The sequence below is a fragment of the Panthera pardus genome, unplaced genomic scaffold, assembly GCF_024362965.1.
Source record: "Panthera pardus isolate Hobbes unplaced genomic scaffold, ASM2436296v1 HiC_scaffold_6, whole genome shotgun sequence".
Classification (NCBI taxonomy): Eukaryota; Metazoa; Chordata; class Mammalia; order Carnivora; family Felidae; genus Panthera; species Panthera pardus.
In genome coordinates, this window is record NW_026526991.1 from 104,842,064 (window position 1) to 104,866,980 (window position 24,917).

Genomic DNA, 24,917 nt, shown 5'->3' on the forward strand with positions numbered 1-24,917 from the left:
ATCCATCACAAGTTTCTCTTGCTTAACTAACTTGATGCTTTGCTCTTAATAATATTCTTCAACCTCCTATTAGACTTCTTTTCTTCCCTTGTTCTTTCCTCTGTGAAGATATCTTTCTGGCTTGGATTTATTTCTGAAGGGAAGAATATTTAATAAGCAAATAACCTTTCTTGATAAATAGGCTCTCTTGGGTTAACTAATTAGTCTACTTCACCTGGTCTTCCATCGTTTTCCAGGACAGTCTCCGTAAGAAGGATGACAGGATTGAAGAGCTGGAAGAAGCACTAAGAGAAAGTGTACAGATAACTGCAGAGCGAGAAATGGTGCTAGCACAAGAGGAGTCAGCCAGGACCAGTGCTGAAAAACAGGTCTGCAATTTTATACAGTTACTGGCAATGCTGCTGGTTAAACAAAAGGTAAAACCCAACCAGTATAGTTTAGGCAAACTCTACATATGTTTATAGGGTTTCAGAAGCACTTCATCAGGTACAAGTATTTGGACCTAAATAAGAATTGAAATTCTTATGTTTGCATAAGACTTGGCTCATGTTAATTGACTTATGATGTTAAAAATCTCTGCATTCATAATTTGGGACTTATTTCACAAAAATTATGTAGTATATGCTCATGTATCTGTTGAGATGAAATGGAGCTTGTCTGTGTATTGCAAGGCTGGTCACAATCCTGCTTTTAAATTGAATGGGAAAACACAAACAGATCTGAGTTAAAATGTTAATTTTAAATAGCAGATAGTTTATTTATACCCTGCCTTGTTCAAGAGAGCAGTTAAAGTTATAACAAGTTAAGGTGAATAGCAAGTATGAAGGACATAGATATCATGACACTTGAGACTAACCAATCAGTATGTCTCAACCCTGAGGTGACTTATTAAAGAGTTCTACTGTTGCTGTGTGTGGTGTTTGCTTTATATATTTTTCTACATCTTTTAGATCCTGTGCAGTGGCTTTTAACTTTTTTGTTAGGAGGAATAACTAAAGATGGGAAATGTGAATGGAAAAATGGTTTTAACAAGTGAAGTCTCTAAGATCAGTTTCCATTTTGAGAATATGAATAGAGATTTTGAATCTTCCTTACACAGAGATCGTGGCATTTAATTTTTTTAGTTATTGTTTCCTTTCCATTTCTTTGTTGGAGAAATATGGTAAAAAGAGTTCATTGAGAGAGTAACCTGAATCTTTTGGGAACCCCCATGATGAGACCACCAGTGGTCTTGTGAGTTAAGGTATACTGTTGCATAACAAGGAAGAAGGTGCATTCTGAAAGCAGGCATGGTGTAGTGTGCGCCTTAAGGAGGTCCTTTCTTAACTATTAGTATGAGGATATGTTTTCTTTAATGTTAAGTGTAGAAAGACAAACTGATATTTATTAGCAGAGATTGAACTTTTCATGTCTTTCAGTGCCTTGTTCCTACATAAATGCCTTGTCCACTTGTAATTTGAGTATTTCCTCGTGTACAGTTAAGTAGAGCTTGGGTAGTGGAGAGCTTCAGAGAAGGGATGGTGACAGTCATTGTTCCAGGGTGAAGAGGTGTTTTCTTTTATTGATTTTACCTTTTGTACATTCTTACCTTCATTTTCAAAATGACCCCATTTTTTCTTTCTGTGAAGATTTTTTTCTGTTTAGGAATCATTATATAATGACAAGTCTTACATATTGGGAATCATAGAAAGGTTGACAATTAATAATACATCCTGTCATTATAGCATGTAAACTGGTATGTGTTTTTAAAACGTATTATTGTGTGAACCTAGTTATAATTTGCTTTTTGAGGGGTAGATTTATTTACAAATTTATGTGTTTGTGTATTGTTTATAATAGACTTATTTTAGATCAGTTTCTTTTTTTAGTTCACAAAAAAGTTGAGCAGAAAGTTCATGGAATTCCCATATATTCCTTCCTCCACCTCAGTTTTCCCTAGTGTTAACATTGGTGTGACAGATTTATTAAAATCGATGAGCCAGTGTTGATACATTATTAACTAGTCCATAGCTTACATTTTGGATCGCTCTTCATCTTGTTCACTTCTCTGGGTTTTGCCAAATGTATAATATCATGTATTCCCCATTACAGTATCATGCAGAATAGTTTCACTGCCCTAAATGTCCCCTGTGCTCCACTTATTCATCCTTCCTCCACCTCTGTAATCCTTGGTCTTTTTCCTGTCTCTCTAGTTTTTCCTCTTCCAAAATGTCGATATAGTTGGAAACACAGTTTGTAGCCTTTTCACACTGGCTTCTTTCATTTAGCCTCTGCATTTAAGGTTCTTCTGTGTCTTTTTGTGGCCTGATAGCTCATTTTGTTTTACTTCTGAATAATATTCCATTGTATTGACATGCTACAATTTGTTTATTCCTTTACCTACTGAAGAACATCTAGATTACTTCCAGTGTTTGGCAATTATGAATAAAGCTTCTATAAACATTGTGTGTAGGTTTTTTTATGGACATAAATTATCAACTCAATTAGGTAAACACCTGGGAATTGCTGGATTGTATGGTAAGATTATATTTAACTTTGTGAGAAACTGTGAAACTGTCTTCCAAAGTGGCTATATATAATTTGCTTTTATTTTTTTTTTTTTTTCAACGTTTTTTTTTTTTTTTTTTTTTTTTTTTTTTTTAATTTATTTTTGGGACAGAGAGAGACAGAGCATGAACGGGGGAGGGGCAGAGAGAGAGGGAGACACAGAATCGGAAACAGGCTCCAGGCTCCGAGCCATCAGCCCAGAGCCTGACGCGGGGCTCGAACTCACGGACCGCGAGATCGTGACCTGGCTGAAGTCGGACGCTCAACCGACTGCGCCACCCAGGCGCCCCTATAATTTGCTTTTAATTGCATGCTTTTTTCTTTCTCTCCTCCCTGTTTATCTTTTTCTTCTTTTCTACCATGCTGCTACTCATTGCCTATCTGAAGCTATTGAGTAAAATATTGCATGAGACCAGTCATTTGAGCTCTCAGTGGTTTAAAGTATGAAGAAGCCTCTTTTATGTTTGTATTTCTGAGGCTATATAATCTTAATCCACTGTCCCCTCCTGCTGTCATCTTCTGTTCTTTTATTTTTATCTTTTTCTGTCTTTCAGCTCTGCTGTTAATTTTACTTATATGTATTAATTGTATACACCAGGGTAATCTAGAAATATTCATTTGAAACATCTTAAATGGGTAAAGCTTTTTTTTTTTTTCTTTTTTTTTTTTTTGGCTAGGGACATTTCTGTCTCTTAAATTTAGCCTCTGAGAAGAAATAACACCCTCTAATAGAAGGAGAATATCTGCATTTCTTGATTTCTTAAAGTGCAGAGTAAAATTGGGAACAATCTCTCTTACTAAAATAAAATACAGAGCTTTTTAAAGTTTGAGAGGCAAAAAAGGGTCAAGGGAAAACATTTCTTCTTACAGGATCCCGTTACAGTTTCTTTATTCCCAATACATGCTGTTCCATATTGAGCCTATGCCCCCAAATATAAAGATACATAATGATATAAAAATATAAAATATAAATGATATAAAAATATAAAACATAAATATAAAAATATAATGATCCAGTGAAGGAAGATGTCCTATAACCTGTGTTGGCAAATGGAGAAGTGAAAGTGAATATAATCCCATGGAGGGAAACCCAAGGGCTCCTTTTACTTTTGCTTTGTGCTTTTCCACATGGATTTTCTTTTTCTGAAACTTCTCTCTGCTCAAGTTTTAGCAGGTTTTGTGTTTTGTTGAATATGAGAATCCATTTTCCTAAAATGAGAATAGAGTAATTTTGGCTGTCTTAAGTCTCGTAATTGTGAGGAGGTAGGGAGCAATTTCTTTAGTTCAGCAGTGCTGCTGTAAGGTTAAATTTTTGAAATGTTTTTTTTTTTTTTTTAACTTGAAAAGAATACTTTAAATATCTTCACTAAGATTATTTTTTGAAGAAGTCTTTTACAACTACATTGCTAACCAAGGATTTAAAAAACCCCTCTAACGTAACACATTTTCTTGTGGCTCAGTAGGCTGGATTTATATGTTCCTAAAGTGCATTTTTTAATGTTTTGAGGGATAAAGATATATCCTCTCAATATAACTAACATTTACACGAGTTCTGACTTTTGTTTTAAAATCTCATTTTTAATAGTGGTATTCATTTTTTAAATTGCCATTTTGATATTATTTGGCTTGTATGTTAAGTTTAAATTTTTGACCCAGAAGATCATAAGGTTATACCTGTGATTTGTATGCAGGTACTTACAGATTAATGAGCATTTTTTAGGATTACATCTTAAAAATTTTTTCCCAGGTATTCTGCATTCCAGTAATTAAAAGCATTTGAACAACAAAAAATGGCACTCTTGATTAAACTGCATTTTACAGCCTACCTTGGGCCAGCTTGGTTTTTACTCTGGATCTCACAGTTGTACTATCCACCTTCTTCCTTCAACATGCAAGTTCTTTTCCTTTCCTGCCAGCTAGACAGGCAGGTGGGAAAGACAGGCTTTTGGCCTTCCCTGTCAGAAGTTCTTGATTCTTTATTGTGAAAATGGGCAGTATAGTCATTTAAACTTGATCCAGTTTCTTTGCATTTTGCAAAGTTAAATAGCTAAAAAAAAAAGTAAAATAAGAAGGCAGTGCTTATGGAATGTACAGTGCATATTGGTGACAAATGCTTGCTTCATTATGATTCGCTTGCTTCTCCTGTTCCATTGTTTCTTTTGAAGGCAGTGGATTTTTTCTTGTGTTTCTATCTTCTTCAATTTTGACTTAATCAAATTTCTTATCCTCAGTCATGTCTGGTTTGTCAGACACAGTTGTGGAGGAAGTGGAGCAAGGCACATGAGTGAATGGGGCCCAGTCTGCAACTGGCAACTGTCAAGTGTCCCATCTCTTTTTTTATTCTTAAAGATATATTAAATTCCCTATTGGTTGCAAATCTATCCAATCAGTTACACAGCATTTATCACCGTGATACCCAAATACTTTTTCAAACAGAACAGTTGCCACTACTGAAGCATCACTAGTAACTGGGTAGCCTATAGAAGATGATGTATGCTAATCAAACTATCATTGTACTCTTCAATCTTTTCCATTGCCTTCTTAACTTTTAGCTATTCCCAGAGTTGACAGTTTATTCTTTGGTCATATAAACATAGTCTTGTACTGGTCTGAATATTTATAGTAAGTTATATTTCTCATTTTTTAAATTAAGTGGCAGTAATGCTCAGAAAATAAAATAATGACCCTTTTACTTATGCTGCCCTTTCTACAAACTTTTATTGAATACCTTGTAGTTTTCCAGACTCTACAGTAAGCACTGGAAATAAAAAGGTAATAGAAATAGCCTCTGTCTCAAGAAGTTCATAGTTTGTTTGGAAAGACTGAAGAATGAACCTATAATTATGGTTCAGTTTGGTAAGTGCCGTGGTAGTGATCTGAATAAGAAGAGGAGGGACAGGCATACAATCCAGATTGGAGAGATCTATAGAAACCTTCCTGGAGGAGATGGCCAATGCATGAGCTGAGTCTTAAAAAGAAAGAACTAAGCAAAAAAGATGTGGAAGGATATTCACCATATTCCATGCAGAGGGATCAGCATATGTGAAAACTGGAAGCATCCAGGAAACTTTAAATAGTGGTTAGTAGCTATAATTTAGGATAAATATGTATGGCATGATCTATGGGAGGGAGAACTATGGGAGGGATAGGGAGGTGCCTGCAATCTGATCATGCTTAAGCAAATTTAGTCTCATGTTCTACTCCAGCATTTCATTTAATGTTCAAGGCAGTGGAGAACTATTGAAGGAATTTAAGCAGATAATATTTTTTCATGGGTTTGCTTGCTCATTCATTCATTCATTCATTCAACAGATCAACAGATCTTTATTGAGTATCCAGTGGTGCTGTGGTAGTCTGGGGTGATATATTGTGATGAATACAGCAGCTGTGGTCTCTCCCCTAAGAGAGCTTATAGTCTGCAGAGAGATACAGATCCTAAACCAAAAAAAAAGTTTTTTTTTTAAGTTACAATTTGTCAGAAGGTCTGTAAAGAATAGGAACAGGTTTTCTGTAATAGGCAATAATCTGGTGAATTTGGAAGGGTTATTTTTGATTGAATGCTCAGGGAGCATTCTCTGAGAAAGTAACATTTAACCTGGGTCTTTTTTTTTTTTTTTTAAGGCGGGGGGGAGAGGGAGCAAGTAAGCAAGGGACAGAGAGAGAGAGAGAAAGAGAAGGGCAGGGTTTACCCCAATGTAGGACTTGAACTTATGAACCATGAGATCATGGCCTGAACCGAAGTCAGATACTTAACCTGGGGTGCCACCCAGACACCCTAATCTGTGTCTTGAAGGGTAAGAAGCCTGCCATGTGAATAGTGGGGAGAAATCAGTGTTGTGACAGCAGGAAGGTGAAAAGAACTAGACATGTGTGAGGACAACTGGTATGACTGAGGAGTGGGAGCAGTGTAAGGTGTGCAGGGTCTTATGTAAGGGGTGGCCAGAAGTCAGGGTTATTTTTTTTAGAATGGTGGAAGCAGTTAAACAGGTTTAATCAGTGCATGGCATTCTTTGATTTGTGGGGTTTTTTAAAAGAAATTTTTTAAGTTTATTTATTGAGAGAGAGAGCGCTTGTGCGAGTGGGAAAGGGGCAGAGAGGGAAAGAGAGAATCCCAAGCAGGCTCCACGATGTCAGTGCACAGCCCGATGTGAGTCTTGAACCTATGAACTGTGAGATCGTGATCTGAGCCAAAATCAAGAGTCGGACACTTAACCAGCTGAGCAACCCAGGTGCCGCTGATTTGTGTTTTTAAAAGGTCATCAGACTGCTGGTTGGAAAATGGATTCCATAAGGCTGAGTGGACGTAAGAAGATCAGATGAGTTGTTAGAGTAGCCTGGGCCAGAGGTCTTCAAACTGAGGTGCACATAGACTTGGAGATGCATGAACATTTTCCAAAAAGGAGCACGGGCACAGGTCTTCAGCTTCTAAACATACTGTTCCTTCAAATTGATCTAAGATGTGTAGATTCTCTTTTTTCACTTCTCTTTTCAGTGTGCATCCCTCACTTTACAATAGGCACACCTCTCCTGAATCTTAGTATTTTATATTCCTCTAGGAGGAAGAAACCCTCTGGAACAGTAACAAATGGATAATTCCAAATATTAGTGTTAAGAAGATGGATCAGAAAAGTCAGGGGGCGCCTGGGTGGCTCAGCCGGTTAAGTGTCCAGCTTCAGCTCAGGTCATGATCTCACCATTCATGAGTTTGAGCCCCACGTCGGGCTCTGTGCTGACAGCTCAGAGCCTGGAGCCTGCTTTGGATTCTGTGTCTCCCTCTTTCTCTGCCCCTCCCCTGCTCATGCTCTGCCTCTCTCTCTCTCTCAAAATTAAATAAACATTAAAAAAAAAAAAACCCTCAGATTGTTTATAATTCTTTGTTTCCAATAAAATTGAAGGATAACCTAATAAGTTGCCAGCTGATAATTATAAATAATTTTTAATGATGGGCTAATATGTGATTTGGGGCATATAATTCTGAAGGAGTGCAAAATTTTGAGATATTGCTATAACAAAAAGCTCTTTCCATTCCTATTTACTTATTTATATAAAGGTTTCTTAGTGCTTACACCTATGGAAATGAAACATACAATAGAATTGGTACTGAATCCTACGTCTTTTTTCCAATAAGAAATATTTATCAAGGAATATCTAATAAAAGTTTCATTAATTTCATTAAGATAAATGTTTAGTGATAAGATACATTTTTAATAAAATTTTACTTTTTATGTTTAATATTTTTTCAAAATATAAAATATGTATGTTAGTTTCTATTGATTCTGTGTTATAGTAATTATAATGATAACTCAATTTGAAATAATTTACTAATAGAGTTATGACCACAGGAGATTTTATAAGTAAGAAATTTAAATTTATGTATATATCTTTGGTGCAGAAGTACGAGACAGGATCTATACAAACAGTCTAGCATAAAATAAATTATGTCAGTATAAAATTTTAGGAAGAAATGGAACAGAAACATAAGGTCAAAGAGGAAAAAGAAACATAAAAACTTTTAATTAATTAAGAACAGTTTGTCTTTATAGTTAGTTTTTAAATAGATAAAAGTAGATATCAAGTCTCCATAATATTTACATTTAATTGGATACTTTCTTGGAAAAGAGTGATGCTTCATTTTTTAAAAATAAAATTTAAATACCTAAGAAAGCAGGGCAACTGGGAGGCTCAGTTGGTTAAGCGTCCAACTCTTGATTTTGGCTCAGGTCATGATCTTATGGTTCATGGGTTCGAGTCCCTTGTGGGGCTCTGCGCTGACAGTGAGGAGCCTGCTTGGGATTCTCTTTCTCCCTCTCTCTGCCCCTCCCGCTTGCATGACACATGAGCATGCTCGCTCTCTCTCTCTCAAAAATAAATACACATTAAAAAAAATTCCTAAGAAATCACATTCTTTGCAACTCTTTAAACTTATGTTAAAAAAATAGATACCAGGTTAAAAGCATAGTTAATATAAACATTTAGTGGGTGTACAAGCAAAATCATGTAGGCTTCTGGTTTAGGCAAGAAGTTGTAAATTAGGTAACAGGTGAGTAAGTTACATAGTGGCAGTGGGGATGGAGAAAAGTGGATGGATTTAGAATGTCTTTTGGAAATAGAGCTAAATAAAAGACTAATAGAGCTAAATAAAATTGCATGTGTGGGTAAGGATGGAGGAGAGAATAAAGATGATTCTCTGATTTCTGGCTAGACAGCTGGGCAGATGTAGTTCCATTTTCTGAGAGGAGAAAGCCTGAGGGAAAAACTTGTTTGAGGATAAAAACCAAGAAATTATGCTAAAGAAATGATAGCTACATTAGTATAAGTAATAAAATTGTTACCATATCAGATTTATGATCAGCCCACTTTTCTCTTTTGAGGTCCAAACTAATGAAGTAGACAGTTGTATACATGTCTGCTTCATACCTTTTTTCATATAATTCATTGACTTGTCAACCTGAAACCATCCAAATCCAGAATTCTTGATTCCTTGCCTCAAACCAGTTTTTCCCTCAGGCTTTTTCAACTCATGTGACAAAACACTCTTATTCTATGAAGTTGAAATTAGTCATGGTGAGTGTTAGGAGAAGCAAGTCTGAGAAAGGCAGAAGTGATAGGTTAGGTACATAGATTGTACACTCTGGTTCTGTAGTTAAAAGCTACTCCAGAACTTTAGAGAAGTTGTACTACATACAAGAAAGTGGGTTCTGGGTTAGAATTCTTGGTTGGAATTATGCTTCCATCATTTAAAAATGGTAATTGTAGGCAAGTTACTTTTTTTGTTTGTTTGTTTTTTATGTTTATTTACTTTTGAGAGAGTAGAGAAGGGGCAGAGAGAGAGGGGAGCAGAGGATCTAAAGCAGGCTCTGTGCTGACAGCAGAGAGCCCGATATGGGGCTTGAACTCACCAACTGTGAGATCATAACCTGAGCCAAAGTTGGAGGCTCGACCGACTGTGCCACCCAAGTGCCCCCAGGCAAGTTATTTGTGTTGGTTCCCTGAGCTGTCAAAGATACTAAATATATCTGCCACACTAAAGAGAGGTGGTATGTATAAAGCACTTAAAGTCGGCATATAGTAAGCACCCAGTGAACATTAGCTACGACTGAAGCTTCTGTTGTTACTACCATGACTCTTGATAGCTCTAAAGGAAGGCTTAAGGCCCCAGAGAAACTTAGTATCTACAGACCCACCTGGTCGATTCAGTACTGGTGATAACATGCTTTTTATTAAAAGTTCCCATTTCCATATATCAAGTTTTAATCCTTGTGACGTTAAGTCACAAGTTTTAATCCATTGCTCAGCCTAAAATGTGTAATATCTGTATCACCTGGGAATGCCATAGTCAACTAGTAAGTCAGTCAACAAGGTATCGTTCTTGTCACTGGGTTATTCATCCTCTGAGAGTCTGTCTTAGGTTAATTCAGGATCTTAGTCTTTATTTTCCAATTTTCTTTTAGGCTCTCCTCGTAAAAATAATTTTAGTGATTTTAGTTAACGGCTACAAATATGTACTGTGGAATTGAATCCTAATGCTATCTTTCAGTTTTACAAAGTCATTTATTACTCTATGCTTTCCTTTAGGAAGGAACGTTGGGAAGGAAAGAAAAATAACACTCTCATTAGCACGATTTAAAACAAAATGTGGGTTTGAGAACATTATGCTTGGAGCTTATTTCTAGAAGTAAGAAGATACAGAAAATTTAAGATTAAAGAAAATTGTGTTTGATCCTCATAATCTTGAATTGGAAATATCTGTTTAATATTCATGTCTTTTTTCTCTTAAACACTTAGATGCATATGCACACACATTTCCTGTGTACTGAAAGTACCTAAAAAAGTTGATTATTTCAGTTGCAGTGTACCCTCTCTGGTGCTCAGATGTGGTATCTAAATACCATTCCCTATTAAAAAGATTTGAATTCCAAACAGAAGTTACTTTTTTTTTCTTTTGATATAAAGTGAATTCTAGGAATATACATTTTTATTCATAAGTGCTTATTTGTTACCAAAGTCTCTGGTAGTCTTTATACCAGCACTATCCAGTAGAACTTTGAGCAAGTGGAAATGTTTTATATCTCTCCTGTTCAGTATGGCAACTCCTAGCCACACGTTTCTGTTGAATGCTTAAAATGTGGCTAGAGTCCCTGAAGACCAATTTGTTTTAACGTTTATTTTTGACAGAGAAGGAGCATGAGCAGGGGAGGGGCAGAGAGAGAGGGGGACAGAGGATCCTAAGCTGGCTCTGCACTGATAGCAGTGAACCTGATACAGGGCTTGAACTCACAAACCATGAAATCATGACCTGAGCCAAAGTTGAACACTCAAACAACAGAGCCACCCGGGAGCCCCAAGAACCAAATTTTTACATTTATTTAATTTCAATTAAATTTAAATGGCCACATCTAGCTAGTGGCTACTGTATTGGATGGCTGAACTCCATAGTGTGTTGGATGGATAGATACTTCCATATAAACATGTGTACTTAGAAACTACCATTTAATTTTTCCTCCTGAGCCTGACAGAGTTTTGTAGTACTGATAATGTAGAAGGACAAGCACTGATGTAGTTGATCCTTTTTTAATTTTCATTTTTGGGAAAACATCTGTAGTCTAAAAACCTGTTTGTCAAAAGTAATTATTCCTTTAAGAAATAATGGTGAAATAATCCTTTAGATTAGTAAAGGACTAGGTCACTTTCAAAGTGATACCCTAATTGTGTGTGTGTGTGCATGTGTGTGTATTACCCCGTGTTCGTATAATACTAGACACTTCAATTTATAGCATGTGTGATGGAATTAGTATAGGAAAAAGGAGTAGAAAGGTTATAGAAGTGAGAAAGAGGTGTTTGTCCATAGAGAGAATATGCCAGCCCAGCATGAATAGTTTAATGGCCTCCAAGATACCATTTAGTCCATTACGCTGTTATACATTCTATTAATGCTAATTGAGAGTTTACTGTGTGTTAGAAACTGAAAATACATTAGTGAACCAAAAAAATATGGTCCCTTTCCCCCTGGTGTTTATATGTTATGGAGATTAATCACATGATCACAGGCATAAACTTACTCTTTGAGATTGTGATATAGCCAAATAAAAGTATAGTATTATAAAAAGTATAACAAGGGGAACTTATTTAGAATAAATGGTCAGGGAAGGCATCTCTAAGACACTGGTATTTAAATTGACACATGAAAAGTCAATAGGAATTAGATTCAAAATGTCAAGAAATTTACTTCAGTGGAAACCACTTGTGTGGACACCTTAATAATGGTAAGAGCATGGTATAGTCATGCTATAGAGCAAAAAGAGAACCACCAGTTAGTGGAGAATAATTGAGTAGAAGTGAGTTGGTGGCTGAGTGGGTAGGTAGATGAGTGAGTGAGCAAATGAAGGAGTAAGAGAACAGATCCTATGACATGAAACTGCAGAGGTAGGCAGAAACCAGATTATGTAGGATGGTCACATCAGTGATTTCAGGTTTTATCTTAATCATAATGGTTAACCTTTAAATCATTTTAAGCAGAAGAATGATGAAAATCCATTTTATAGTTTGAAAAGATTATTCTGGTAACTATATGAAAAATGGATAGGGAAAAAATAAATAAGGGTAGAAGGGGGAATACCTGTTAGGAAGATACTGCATAATCCAGGAACATAGTAGGGTGTTGGCAGTGAAAATGGAGAGATTTATTTGGAGGCAGATGCAGTAAGATTTGCTGATGTTTCGTATGTGGACGATGAAGGAGAAGGAAGTGGCAGGGCTGGTGCCCGTGTTGTCTGCCATGAAAGCTAAGTTGATGGTGGTGGTGTTTATTGAACTATGGGGAAAGCTGGAGGAGTTTAGTGTAGGGATTCAACTATGTGTATGTTAAATTTGAGATACCTGTGCCCTGTTTCCCATAAAGTTGTCCAGTAGGGAGTTGGATACATGGCTTTAGCTTAGAAGTGTGCTATGAGCTAAAAACTATAAACCGGTCACTCTCAAATACACGTAAATTGAGGAGGTACCTCTTTACTCTCTATTATTACTAGAAAATGTGACACAGTGAAAGTATTTTACATAGCATTTTACTCTTAATATAATTATAAGGCTTGATATATTGACATTTACTGCTTACCTATTAACTGCTGGTCATCATGATAAATACTAGTATTTAATCACTTAACGAAATTCTTAGATATATTAATGTTTCCTGGAGAGAAAAAGAACATCAGTACTCATTGAGTCCTTTTGCAGAAGAATGAAGAATAGTTTGCATTTATTGAAGTACATGTCACCTGTGAATGAAGCAGTGTCTTCATCTTTATTTCATTCCCTTACCTGGATAAATCCTACTTCTCCTTCCATAAAACCTTCTCTTATCTCCTGAGTCTGAGTTACATGTCTCTCCCGTGTTTTTCAGCAGTACCCTGTACTGTTTGTTTGGCAACACTGTGTTATTATTACTTATTTACTGTCTGTCACTTTAAGAGACTATTTCCATCTTCTCTATTAGAATGAAAGCTCCTTGAGGGCAGGGATTGTGTCTTGTTTACTATTGTATCCTGAATACCTACCATTATGTCTGATACATAGTGGCATTCAGGGAAGACTTGTTGAGTGAATGAATTAATTAATGAGTGAATGAGTGAAATTTTATTCTGACATCCTGAATGTTTACACTTCTGGTAATAGAAGTGTCGCTTTATTTACTAAACAATGTAAAGTTTAATTGCAGTTTTATGAGTTTTACGTTAGCTAACAAAAAATATTTTGAATTATTACAAAAATATGTTGAATTATTACAAAAATATTTTGAATTGTTTTTATTCTTTCTTTCAACTCTTATCTACAGGATTTGATGAAGCACTTTGTCAACTGACCAGAAGAACTCAAAAGATTTCACAATTGTAGATTTAAAGAACTAGAATAGATATTATTTGAAAGGTTATTTTTAAAGCGTGATTTTAAAGCATGGTAGCCAGAATGGAAAAAATAAAATATAGAAATCCTCATTATCCATGACCTGTCCTTCAGTGGGAAATAAGAGAACTTATTATGTCTCATGGGATGAATGTGTAGTACTCTGTCCTATTGTGGCTGATCTTTCAGATAGTAGGAGCTACCTAAAAGTGGTATTCTGTATTATGTAGTCTTCAACTCTGAAATAGCAGTTTTTACATGTCATAAAAACATGTAAAAATTCAAAACAGTCTGGGGCACCTGGGTGGCTCAGTCAGTTGAGTGTCTGATTCTTGGTTTTAGCTCAGGTCATAATCTCACAGCTGTGAGATTAAGCCTTGTGTCGGGTTACACCCTGGGCATGAAGCCTGTTTAAGATTCTCTCTTTCTCTCCCTCTGCCCCTTACCCTGCTTGCACGTGCTCTCTCTCGCTCTCTCTCTCTCTCTCTCTCTCTCTCTCTCAAAGAAGAAAAATCAAAACATTCTACAGAACAGATATAAACTGTGATTAAATTAGGATGAAAATGTTTTTGATCTTGCTTTATTTCCTTCCAGTGGAACTAATACTTCTGATTATCATTGGTGAATTTGGCATTAGGTTTTTCAAGATTTGTCTCATCTCTCCTGCCTTAAAGATAGTTTCGTAATTTAAGATTGTTTCCTTATATATAGTACTCTAATGGGCTGCATTTATGGTTGATAGAAGTTTCTTAACCTACCATTTTTTTCCCACTGTTTATCCTTTTATGTCTTAAACTGTTCTCTATGTTGGTAGTGCTGGGGATTTTTGAGGTAAGTCGCTGAACAGTCTAAAAGTATTATAAATACAAACATGTTTCTCAGAACTACATAGAATCATTCAGTCTTAGAAGTAAATCCAGTTGTAAATTAGCAGTATAAACTGCTTTTAAAACAGGTTACTGATTTCTGCAGAAGTCATCGTTTTTAGTCCGTGCAGATTGAAGGTACTATTGTTCAAAGATGCTTCATTTAAAACAAGATATTATTAATGAACCACTGCATTGATAAACTTATGGAAAGTACATTAATATTCTAAGAATCTTAGATGGTGACAGTTAAATTGACAATCATTTCCTCATTGGCTTTGTGTAATCATTTCAGTATTTAAATCAAGCTCTGTCAAGGGGAACTTAGTAAGTTTCATTGTAGACTATTGCTCTAATGTCAATGAGTTTGAATCTCCTTTGTTATGGTGACTGGTTATGAAATCAGTCACTTGACAGACCCTGAAGTGAGACTGCTGGAAATACGTCATGTCTGCCTTCATGGTGACAGCTGGCTACAAAACAAACCCCACCAGAGCCATTCTGCAATTGACAAGGGACTTCAAAGGCCAACAGGGCTGCCACTTCAAAGAGAATTCTGCCATCTCTGGCTTGTTGAAAGAAGAAGTTAAATGGCTATACCCTGCCATAGCAGAAATCTCCATGTTTAGACTTCTCCTTCTTTTGATCTTAGAAAGATGTATGAAATGGGCTTTAAGTTAGGGGAATGATATAGTCTGTAGCAATGGCAACCCAGTGTTATTCTGCATTTCAATCCACTTATTAATGGAAATTACCCAAATATGTTCAAATAACACTAGGTCTAAAAACTCAAATGTCTCAGAGGAGGAATGTTCAAAAGAAGAATTGAAACTTCGTGTTAATGTTGTAGCCACTTTCACAAATGTGGAATAAGTCAGATGGTGAATAAAATGGAGCTCTCGATGTGTTTTTAAAACTCTCCTTCAGTTTCTCCTTTTTATCCCCTTTGGTAGGATCATATTCTGAATATTGATAGTAAGAATGGCAGACAATGAAAACCTGTAGTCTCAAGACCAATTTGCATAGGTTAAACAGACATTTCTCCCCTTTTAGTAACTCTGTACTTGAAGTTTTAAACTACCTTGTATTGTTTAAAATGTTTTTCATCCAGTTTTGTTGGAGATGATTTTGAAGTAATTACCTTATCATTGTATTGAACAAAGAGAAGATCTCAGAGTTTTAATAAAACTTTTAAAATAAAAGATCAGAATACTAAAAAGCATCTTGAAGAATAACAGTGAAAAGGCAGCACATGAATTCTGTCATTTAGAATACTGATAGCCCTGAAAGATCTTCATTTGTTGGAGTCATATGTAGTACACTTGAAAAAGAAGACAGATAAATAACAGAGCAGTAAAAATATGGAGATTCTATATATGGTATTAAGTGGGAGTAGAGCTTAGCCTGTAATAATTTAAAATTATTAAAACTCAGTGGCATGACCTTTTTAATATTACATGTTTTTCCCTATCATCCTATGTATTATAGAGGGATCAAGCTAAGAATCCTTAGAGTATTTTACCTGATCTTCTGTTTTCTTTTTTTCTCTTAAAATGTCTCCTTAGATAAAATAAAAGGGTTGGCTTGGCAGTAGCTTTAGTCACTATAACTTCCTCTATAATTTTGCCAGATGGGGTCAGTAGACAACAAGAAATTCTGAAGGGAGACTGAAGCTCCCAGGAAATAACCACATGACCAAAAAAATCTTTTTACACATGAGTGGTTTGTAACAGTAGTTTTTAAAGTAACGCTTTTGTGTTTGCCTTTTTTATTACAGGTTTTTACTCTTGAAAATTATTTGATAAAATAGTACATGATTATATTATCCCAGAACTTCAAGAAATACCTATGTTTCTAAATTTTGGCTTGAGTTTTTCCTTTTCCTTCAACAGAAGGACCACATCTGTGTTTTCAGAAGTTATAATCAAATGAAAAATTAACTGAAGTGGAAAAGAAATGAAACTTTGGCACACCCCAAAATTGAACCACAGAGATGAGTGCCAGAGTCTATAGATACTGGTTTTCAAAATAGACATATTTTTGTACTTTCTGACTAAACTGCATAACCACTACTGCACTGGGGAGCCCTTTTGGAATCTATGTGGCAGATCTGTAACAGATGATATTTAGTTTGCTTGTAATGAGTTCTTGGGGTGTTTGGCCCTTATTCTGTTATCTCCTACTGAGAAGTTTGATAAACCAAGTTATTGACGATAGAGGCAGTCATCCAAGATATCGCTGAAGGTGAAGTCATGAAAGCCAGATGGCGTCCCACTGATTTTTATATGCAGTTTATGTTCTCCTTGGCTGCACCTTCCTGGATGTTTTCAATAAAACATATTTTCCTAGAGAAATATGCACAGCAGGATTTATCCTACACAACAGATAGTTTTTGTGTGTGGCATGTCCTGGGCTCTATTTTGGCATTCACTTGTCCTTTCCTCTTATCTCTACCTTTTTAAATGAATGAATAAGAGGTAATAAAGGCTAGTATAAAGTGCACTGAACCAGAAGTCAAGTGATATGGGTTCTAGTTCTTCTATTTACTGGCTGTGATTTAGGGTAAGGCTCATAATCTTTTTAAGCCTCTGTAGTAGAGTGAAGTAAATTCTTATCCCCACAATAATTTTGCTTTGGTAGCCTATAAAAACAGTATACAAATGTTGAGCATTATTATGACCAAAATAACCATGTGTGTGTTTGTGTGTGTGTACATACACACTTATGTGATACTTACGAGATCTCTCTTGGTATCCTTGGGTTTCCAGACCTTAAATCCCACCCTTTTACTTTTCTTCTTTAGTAGTAAATTTTTGATAAGGTCAAATAGCTGTCATTTAATTTGCCATTTTTTTTGGTAACCATTTTCCAGGGGTTATATTGAAATAATGTTTTCTCCATTAAATATATCTGTAATTGATGAAATTACACTCCATTTATGTCTAGATAGCTGTTTGACTTTGTTTTTCTAGCACTGCAAATGAGAAGGATTAAAATTTTCAGTTAAAATGCCAGTAAACTTTCATTGTTGAGAACTTAAGGAAAGAGTATGAAGTTGTTTTATTCAAATTACTCATTTGATCTTAGAAAAAGGGCTCAAGCCCTAAATGCTCTGTTCTCTGTTGATGACTTTATGCTGTTGAGGGGATTGCTGTTTTTTGTGATGAAATGAAGTTAATGTTTTTTTCTGTGTGAAATGACCAAATGATTTCAACTACAAAGGAAATTTGTTTTTAAAAACTGGACAGCTTATACAGCCCTCCTACCATGTACTTTATCCTGTTGTCTTGACTTCCTAATAATTCAGAAAAAAACCCAAACTTTTTTCAGAAGAGAATTTACTAGAGCCCGAAGTTTGAGGGAAAGTCTTGTCATCCCATCTCTATTTGTATTTCCCTGATATACTCATTTGTCAAATTCTAATGAGATATAAGGAGGTCTCAGACCCAGATGCAGAAGAGTGTAAAATGATGGCTGCCACATCTTTGTTACTGCTGCTGGAGAAAGCAAATGTGATGTTATTTAGATTATTTCTGTCCTTTTTTCTTCTAGGAGTAGAGTCATGGAGTCTGTGTCAACCCAGGCAATTATTTTTGTTTTACTTGATTCTAGTATGAACTCTTTGTTGCTGAAATAAGCGAATTATAGGAGATAGTAATCAAGTAACAGTTTTCTTTAAAAAATAGTTTGGAGTTTAATTCAGATTTTTAGTTTTTCGTCTTGATGCTTTGTTACCAAAAAATCACCTAACTGGAATTGGCACTAAGATAAACATTAGCCCTTCTTAAAGCCGCTTTCCAACCTCAGTGACACAAATTATGAGATTCATAGCAGCAGGGGGACATTTGCTTTGCTTTGAAAATGTGCACCCACATTTTATTGATGTCTGATTTTTAAAGCTCCCCTTAGGAATGATGAGGGCTTATTATAGGATTTATCTTCCTAAGCTTTCTGAGTTGATAAAGAAAAAAGAGAAATTGAGATGGCTTAGGGGAAAAAAAGCATTTCTTTCACATTGTTGTGTCTCTTTTTAAATTTTTAAAAACAAGATCTTGCCATATGCAAAACATGGGTGGACATAGAATGTATTATGCTATGTGAAATAAGTCACAGAAAGGCAAATACTATATGGATTCACTTATATATAAAAAACAAAACAAGTGATCAAAACAAAACAGAAACAGACTCATAGATACAGAGAACAAACTATTGGTTATTAGAGTAGGGAAGACTTCAGGGGAGTGGGTGAAATAGGTGAAGGGAATTAAGAGGTACAAACTTCCAGTTATAAAATAAATTAGTCATGGAGATGTAATATACAGCATATGGAATATAATCAATAATACTGTGATAACTTTATATTGTATGGTGACAGATGGTAACTAGACATATTGTGCAGATCATTTCATAATGTGTAAAAATAATTGAGTCACCATGATGTACAGCTGAAACTAAAAGGATATTGTATGTCAATTATACCTCAATAAAAAAAAAATACTATCTTCAGCTGAAGATTTATTACCATAGCACAGTATTACTGGAAACTTAAAGGCAGTTGGCAATGAAGAAATATAGTCAATCAATGTGCACTTACCTCCTCTAAAAGTCAGTCTTAACTCTGTGGATTCTTATAAACCATAAGGCTTTTATAGAAATACCCAGCATTGTTAAGTGTCCTGTGGGAATGTGAGCCATATTTTGAGGGATGGTAAAAACATTTTGTAAATTCCTCACCCATGGAGCACATTAATTATTTAAAGTGTCATTTGCTGATTTTATTCGCCCTCAAAAACCTTTGACAGTGTTGACTTATTAGAGAAATGCACCATTATTTGAAAAGTCAAGAAATCTAATGACTCCTAAGATGAATTGTAGAAATATGGTTTCTTTTTCAGTGCTATATATGTGACTCCTACTCATATTTGGGTTCTTCATAAAGTCAGGAGTAAAAGATGGCAGTAATACCTTACAATTCCTAACTTGAATATATTGCTAAATTCAGTGGTATCTGTTACCATTAGGTTACTTCAGGTATCACTTATAATATCTTATTTTCAATAAACAGAAAATTATAATCACGTGCTATCATATAAGTCCTATGCATTTATTTTTTTAATGTTTATTTTGAGAGAGAGCACACACATGTATGTGCGGGGGAGGGGCAGAGAGTAGAGGGGACAGAGGATCCAAAGTGGGCTCTGTGCTGACAGCAGAGAGCCTGATGTGGGGCTCAACCTCATGAACTGCGATATCATGAGCTGAGTTGAAGTTGGATGTTTATCTGACTGAGCTACCCAGGTACCCTAGTCCTATGCATTTAAATGAGGACTAAAAGAAAATAATTCATAATTCTTAACTTTGGTATCATCTGCTTTATTTTGAAATTCTGGTCCAATGGAACCAGTGTCCACCCTCTTGAAAAAACCTAGTAGAGTTAATTTTACTGTGCCTTTCATCCTATAGTTCATTAGACATTGCCCAAAGAATAAGCTTTCAGTCGTCTATACTGCACCATTTTCCCTATCTGTTCAGTACTTTCTTGCCTTAACATATTCTTCAACTGTTGTTATTCCTTCTACATCTTCCTACTAAGGTACTAAAAGTCACGAATTCATTTGTCTTCATTCATTCACTGATTCACCAGATAGTTATTATCTACTCTGTGCCAGGCCCTGGCACATACATTCTTAACTTCCTCCTCCTCCTCATATAATTAACATGATGTTATATTAGTTTTAGGTATACAGTATAATGATTCAACAATTCTTCTATTACTTAGTGCTCATCATGGTAAGGGAACTCTTCACCCCCTTTATTCCACCCCCCCCCCCCCCCGCCCTCCTCTGGCAAGCACCAGTTGGTTCTCTGTATTTAAGAGTTTCTTTCTGGGACGCCTGGGTGGCTTAGTTGGTGAAGCATCTGACTTCTGCTCAGGTCATCATCTCACAGTTTGTGAGTTCGAGCCCTGCCTCAGGCTCTGTGCTGACAGCTCAGAGCCTGGAGCCTGCTTCAGATTCTGTGTCTCCCTCTCTCTCTGCCCCTCCCCTGTTTGCATGCTGTCTCTCTCTCAAAAATAAATAAACATTAAAAAAAATTAAAAGAAAAAGAAATGTCTACATTTCTTTAAAAAGTTTGTTTCTTTGTCTCATTTGTTCATTTGTTTGTTTGTTTCTTAAATTCCACGTATGAGTGAAATCGTACTGTATTTGACTTTCTCTTTTTCTTCCTGAGCCAGCCTTCACCTTACTTGTCTGGAGTATAATTTGGCCTCTCCCCTGGCAACTTCCAGCAACTCTTTCTGGTGTTAAATACGTGTTTATTCTGAACCTCAGGGTTAAAGGTAGGACTCTCATCCTTCTTGTTTCCTGTTCTACCTTCAGAGCATTATTCCATCACATTCTTAAGGTTAGAACCCCTACTTCTTTTAGTCTCATGCTGTGCAGGTAGAGCATTGAAGGCTTTCATTGAAGACTTGTTATCTCACTGACTTCAGAATCTGCATAGATAATTTGTTACTTTGTCCTTTCAGGTTCTTGACCAGTAGCCTGTCTCCCTTGACTTTCTTCATCCCATATTTGGCATTCTAAACCTTGTTGTAATCTAGCCCACCTCCACATTCGCTGATTACAGTACCTTCCTCTATAAACACAATTGCCTGTTATTTCAGCTTTCTTGTTCATTTGAACTTCTTTCCCCCCCCTTTTTTTTATTGTAATCCAGTAGCCTCGTCTTTCCTTCCATCTGTATACCCTGTCTTTTCTTCCCTCTCTATTTAGTTTATATTCCTTATTCCATTATTTTAGTAATTCTCATTTTCACATTCTGAATCCTCTTGCTCCTTTATTTAATCAGATCCCATTGGTACCTTCTTGTTGCATTTTGGGATAAAAGCCAAAATTCCTAATAATGCCCTACAAGATTCTTCTACATCTAGCCCCTTCCTCCCTCTCCTGCCACATTTGCACCCTTCTCTTTATCAGACCTTGTATCTTTTCTCTATGTGCTTTCCCACTTTAAGGCTACTCTACAAGCTGGAATGCCCTTTTTGTCCCCATCTCCTCTTTACTTTTTTGGGGAAACTCTCTAGGCCCCCAAAATATAGATCAAGGCCTCATGTTACTTATTCTCATGGTGTTATATATCTTCTACATAACACTATACACAATTTATAATTAAATATTTATGAATTTTATTAATGACTGTGGACTCAGAGCTCAACAGCTAGACAGAAATACATCTGTTCTGTTTTCTGTTGCACCTTCAATGCCTAACACATAGTACCTGCACAGGGTAGGAATTAAATGTTCAGGAGATGGGAGAAAAGAGGGAGAAGGGAGAATGGAAAGATGCAGAACTGAGCCTGGGAACACTTCCCAGAATGATTTATTAGATATAATTATGGAAAACTGTTTTAGAAGACTGGTATTGTAGCAAAGCAACATTAACTCTGAATGCAATGAAGTCTAACTGCCTAGCTTAGAATCCTGGTTCTGTCTCTTCTAGTTGTATGACCTTGAATAAGGCACTTTAACTCTCCAAACCTGTATTGTCTTCTGTAAAAGTGAGATAATAATAATACCTAATATCCAGACTCATAGGATCATTATGAGGATTTAATGAAACAGTGTCTGTAAAGCATTTATTAGAACACTTCAAAGTATTCAAATAATGTAAGTTGTTATTGTTGTTATTACAATAGCTCCAGCTATTCCCTATTCATAAAATACTGTACTATTGGTGTGTATCTTGTCAAAGAATTACCATACATTGACAAAAAGAACATAACAGGAGAAAGAAGATTTCTAGTATAAATGCTAGCATATATCTGTTTCAGAAGTTCTGTAAATTTAAATTCTCAACAGAAGTGATTGTGTGATACCTTAAGGTGTGTGTTGGGAGAGGATGGTAGGAAGTTTATATGTATACATGTAAGTAAGCTCTCACTAATATTTCAAAAATGCTTCTCAACTCAGGAGCTTGGTAACAGTTTTTTCTTTTGAAAAATTTTTTTTGTTAATTGTATAATGGAGTGGGTCGTAATCTAGAATTTCTTTGAAATCAAAAGAGTGGACTTCTCAAGTGAAATGATTTCTGTGATGAATGTTTAACCTCTAGGTACTTCTTTCGTGCACTCCTTTCTTCTAATCACTTCATTCCTTTGGAGACTTATGCTTCTTACCCTCCTAAGAAACTATAGCAAGATTTTCCACAAGCATCTTGGAGACTGCAAGAGTATATTCCCCTCGGCTGGGGAACAGAAGAAGGTGGGAAACTTGAAGATGCGGTCTCTGCCAACACCTGAAGCACCTAATTGCTTTGCTTTCTTAAGGAAAATGGGTCTGTGGTAAAGCCATAATTTGTTTCTTCTTATTCTGAGTAAAAGTTTATTAGCTTGTGATTTAAGCAAACCATCTGGTCCTGCTGGCACTGTACACTGTCAAGCCCTGTGCTTTCTCTTAATATGTTACTGGAGGCAGTTAAGTTACATACTTGAATCCCAGCTCTGGCCTGGACTTTTTTTGTTTCTTAAAACATATGTTTTTGAAGACATACTGTGACCTGGAGCACGTTTTTAAATGGTGGAGAATTTCTTCGCTCTTTAGTGTGGTATATATCTCTTCTTTTCTTCTACTCAGCTTTTGTCTCTCAGTGACTATACCTAAAACTGTATAGCTGCTGTGTGGTAGGCGTGTGATGGAATAGATACCCAAATGAAGGTAGTTGAATGTGTTCTCTGGATTGTGGAAAAGTAACTGAGTATTTCAATTTGACCTTGAAACTATTTCCCTGGCTGGAGCCCAAGCACAAATGAGATAATTATTTTGAAATCCTGGTCTGTGGTACCACTCTAGCCTTAAATACAAACATGTTTTAAAACTTATTTGGTTGTATATATAATCTGAAGTAGGAATACCCTGTGGGTCTGGCACTATAATGGACGAGAATGTTAAGCAACCTTTAAGAAAGTTACATTTCACTAACAAGCAAAATTCTATAAGTGAAAGTATGGAAGTTAAAACATGTCTGTAAACACAGCAGACTAGATGCTGGGAAAATCACTGCCACAAAAAAAAATTGAAGATGGTTGATAAAATATGTATCATAAATTGGCAAGAAAGTAAGAAACTCTCAGGAGATGATTAGTCAGGAAATTCAAATATAAGTACTTGATAAGCTGTTGTACTTGAATATTAGGCTTTGTATCTTGGCAGAAGAAAGAAAAGGTCATGGCAGCCCAAGGTAGAGAGCCTAATATACAACCAACTTCCCCATCCATTTTTTTTTTTTAAGAGAGAGAGTGTGCTTGGGTCGGGGAGAGGGGCAGAGGCAGAGAGAGAGAATATTAAGCAGGCTCCATGCTTAGTGCATAGCTTGACACAGGGCTTGATCCCATGACTCTGGGACCATGACCTGAGCCCAGATCAGGAGTCCAGCACTCAACTGACTGAGCCACCCAGGTGCCCCATTCCACCCTTTTTAAAAACAATGCACAGTGCCCCAAATTGGTCCTTTGAAAGCATTAAGAAAATTGACTGGCCTTTGGTGATACTAAAAGGTGAACAATTTTTGAAGTGATAAAGAGCTCCTAACTACAAGTCCTGCAAGTATTAAAAAGATACAAGGATATTTTGCCAATACATTTTAAATTTAGACTAAATGAGAAAATGCCAGAAAGAATGAAACTTAGCAAGACTAGCTAAATGTGAAAAAGAAAACCTGAAAAAAATGAGTCCATAATAAAATTTTCCCACCAATTTCAGGCCTGGAGCGTTATACTGCTGATTTTTAATAAACATACAAGGAACAAATAATTTCAGTTTTACAGAAAGAATTCAAGAAAATAAAAAAGTGGGAGTAATCACCAACATACTTTATAAGATTAGCATAACTTCGTATCAAAACTTGACAGAGTTAATACAAGGAAAGGAAAAATTTAGGCCTGTCTCAACTGTGAACATAAATGAAAATTTTCTAAACAAAATATTGCCAACTTAAAGTTAGTGTATGTGGGGACTCCTGGGTGGCTCAGTCAGTTAAACATGCGGCTCTTCACTTTGGCTCAGGTCATGATCTTGTGGTCATAGGATTGAGCTCCATGCTGAGCGTGGAGCCTGCTTAGGCTTCTCTCTCTGCCCGTACCCACCCTCAAAATAAATAAATAAACATTTAAAGTTACTGTATGTGAAAGAGAAAAATATGCATGAAGACATTTTAGGCCTATTCCAGGAGTCAAGATTGATATCATTAGAAAATTAATTACTATAGTCTATGACATTAAAAGCTGGTAGGAAAAAGTCGTATGATCATCTCAAAAATGTAGGAACTTTACTTAATTTTTTAAAACTAGCTAGCAATAGAATTGTTTTTAAGTTTTTATTTAAATTGTAGTTAGTTAACATGCAGTGTAATATTAGTTTCAGGTATACAATATAGTGGTTCTACACTTCCATACATCATTACCTGGTCCTCATCACAACAAGTACTGTCCTTAATCCCCATCACCTGTTTAACCCATCCCCCCCCCACCCCCCATCAACTTCACTTCTGATACTCATCAGTTTGTTCCCTATGGTTAAGAGTCTGTTTCTTGGTTTACCCCGTCCCCTC

The 24,917-nt window shown here is 36.0% G+C and overlaps 1 protein-coding gene across 13 annotated transcripts in view; it reads left to right on the forward strand.

Moving 5' to 3' along the window:
• ERC1 (ELKS/RAB6-interacting/CAST family member 1) overlaps positions 1–24,917 on the forward strand; it is a 516,510-nt gene that overhangs the window by 244,004 nt on the left and 247,589 nt on the right. For 10 of the 13 annotated variants that reach the window (XM_019464949.2, XM_019464947.2, XM_019464951.2 and 7 more), the window contains one exon: positions 237–368. The exons of the other annotated variants lie outside the window; for them this stretch is intronic. In XM_019464949.2, the coding sequence (XP_019320494.1) occupies positions 237–368 (132 nt within the window). The remainder of the gene's footprint in view (positions 1–236; positions 369–24,917) is intronic. 13 annotated transcript variants of the gene reach the window in all.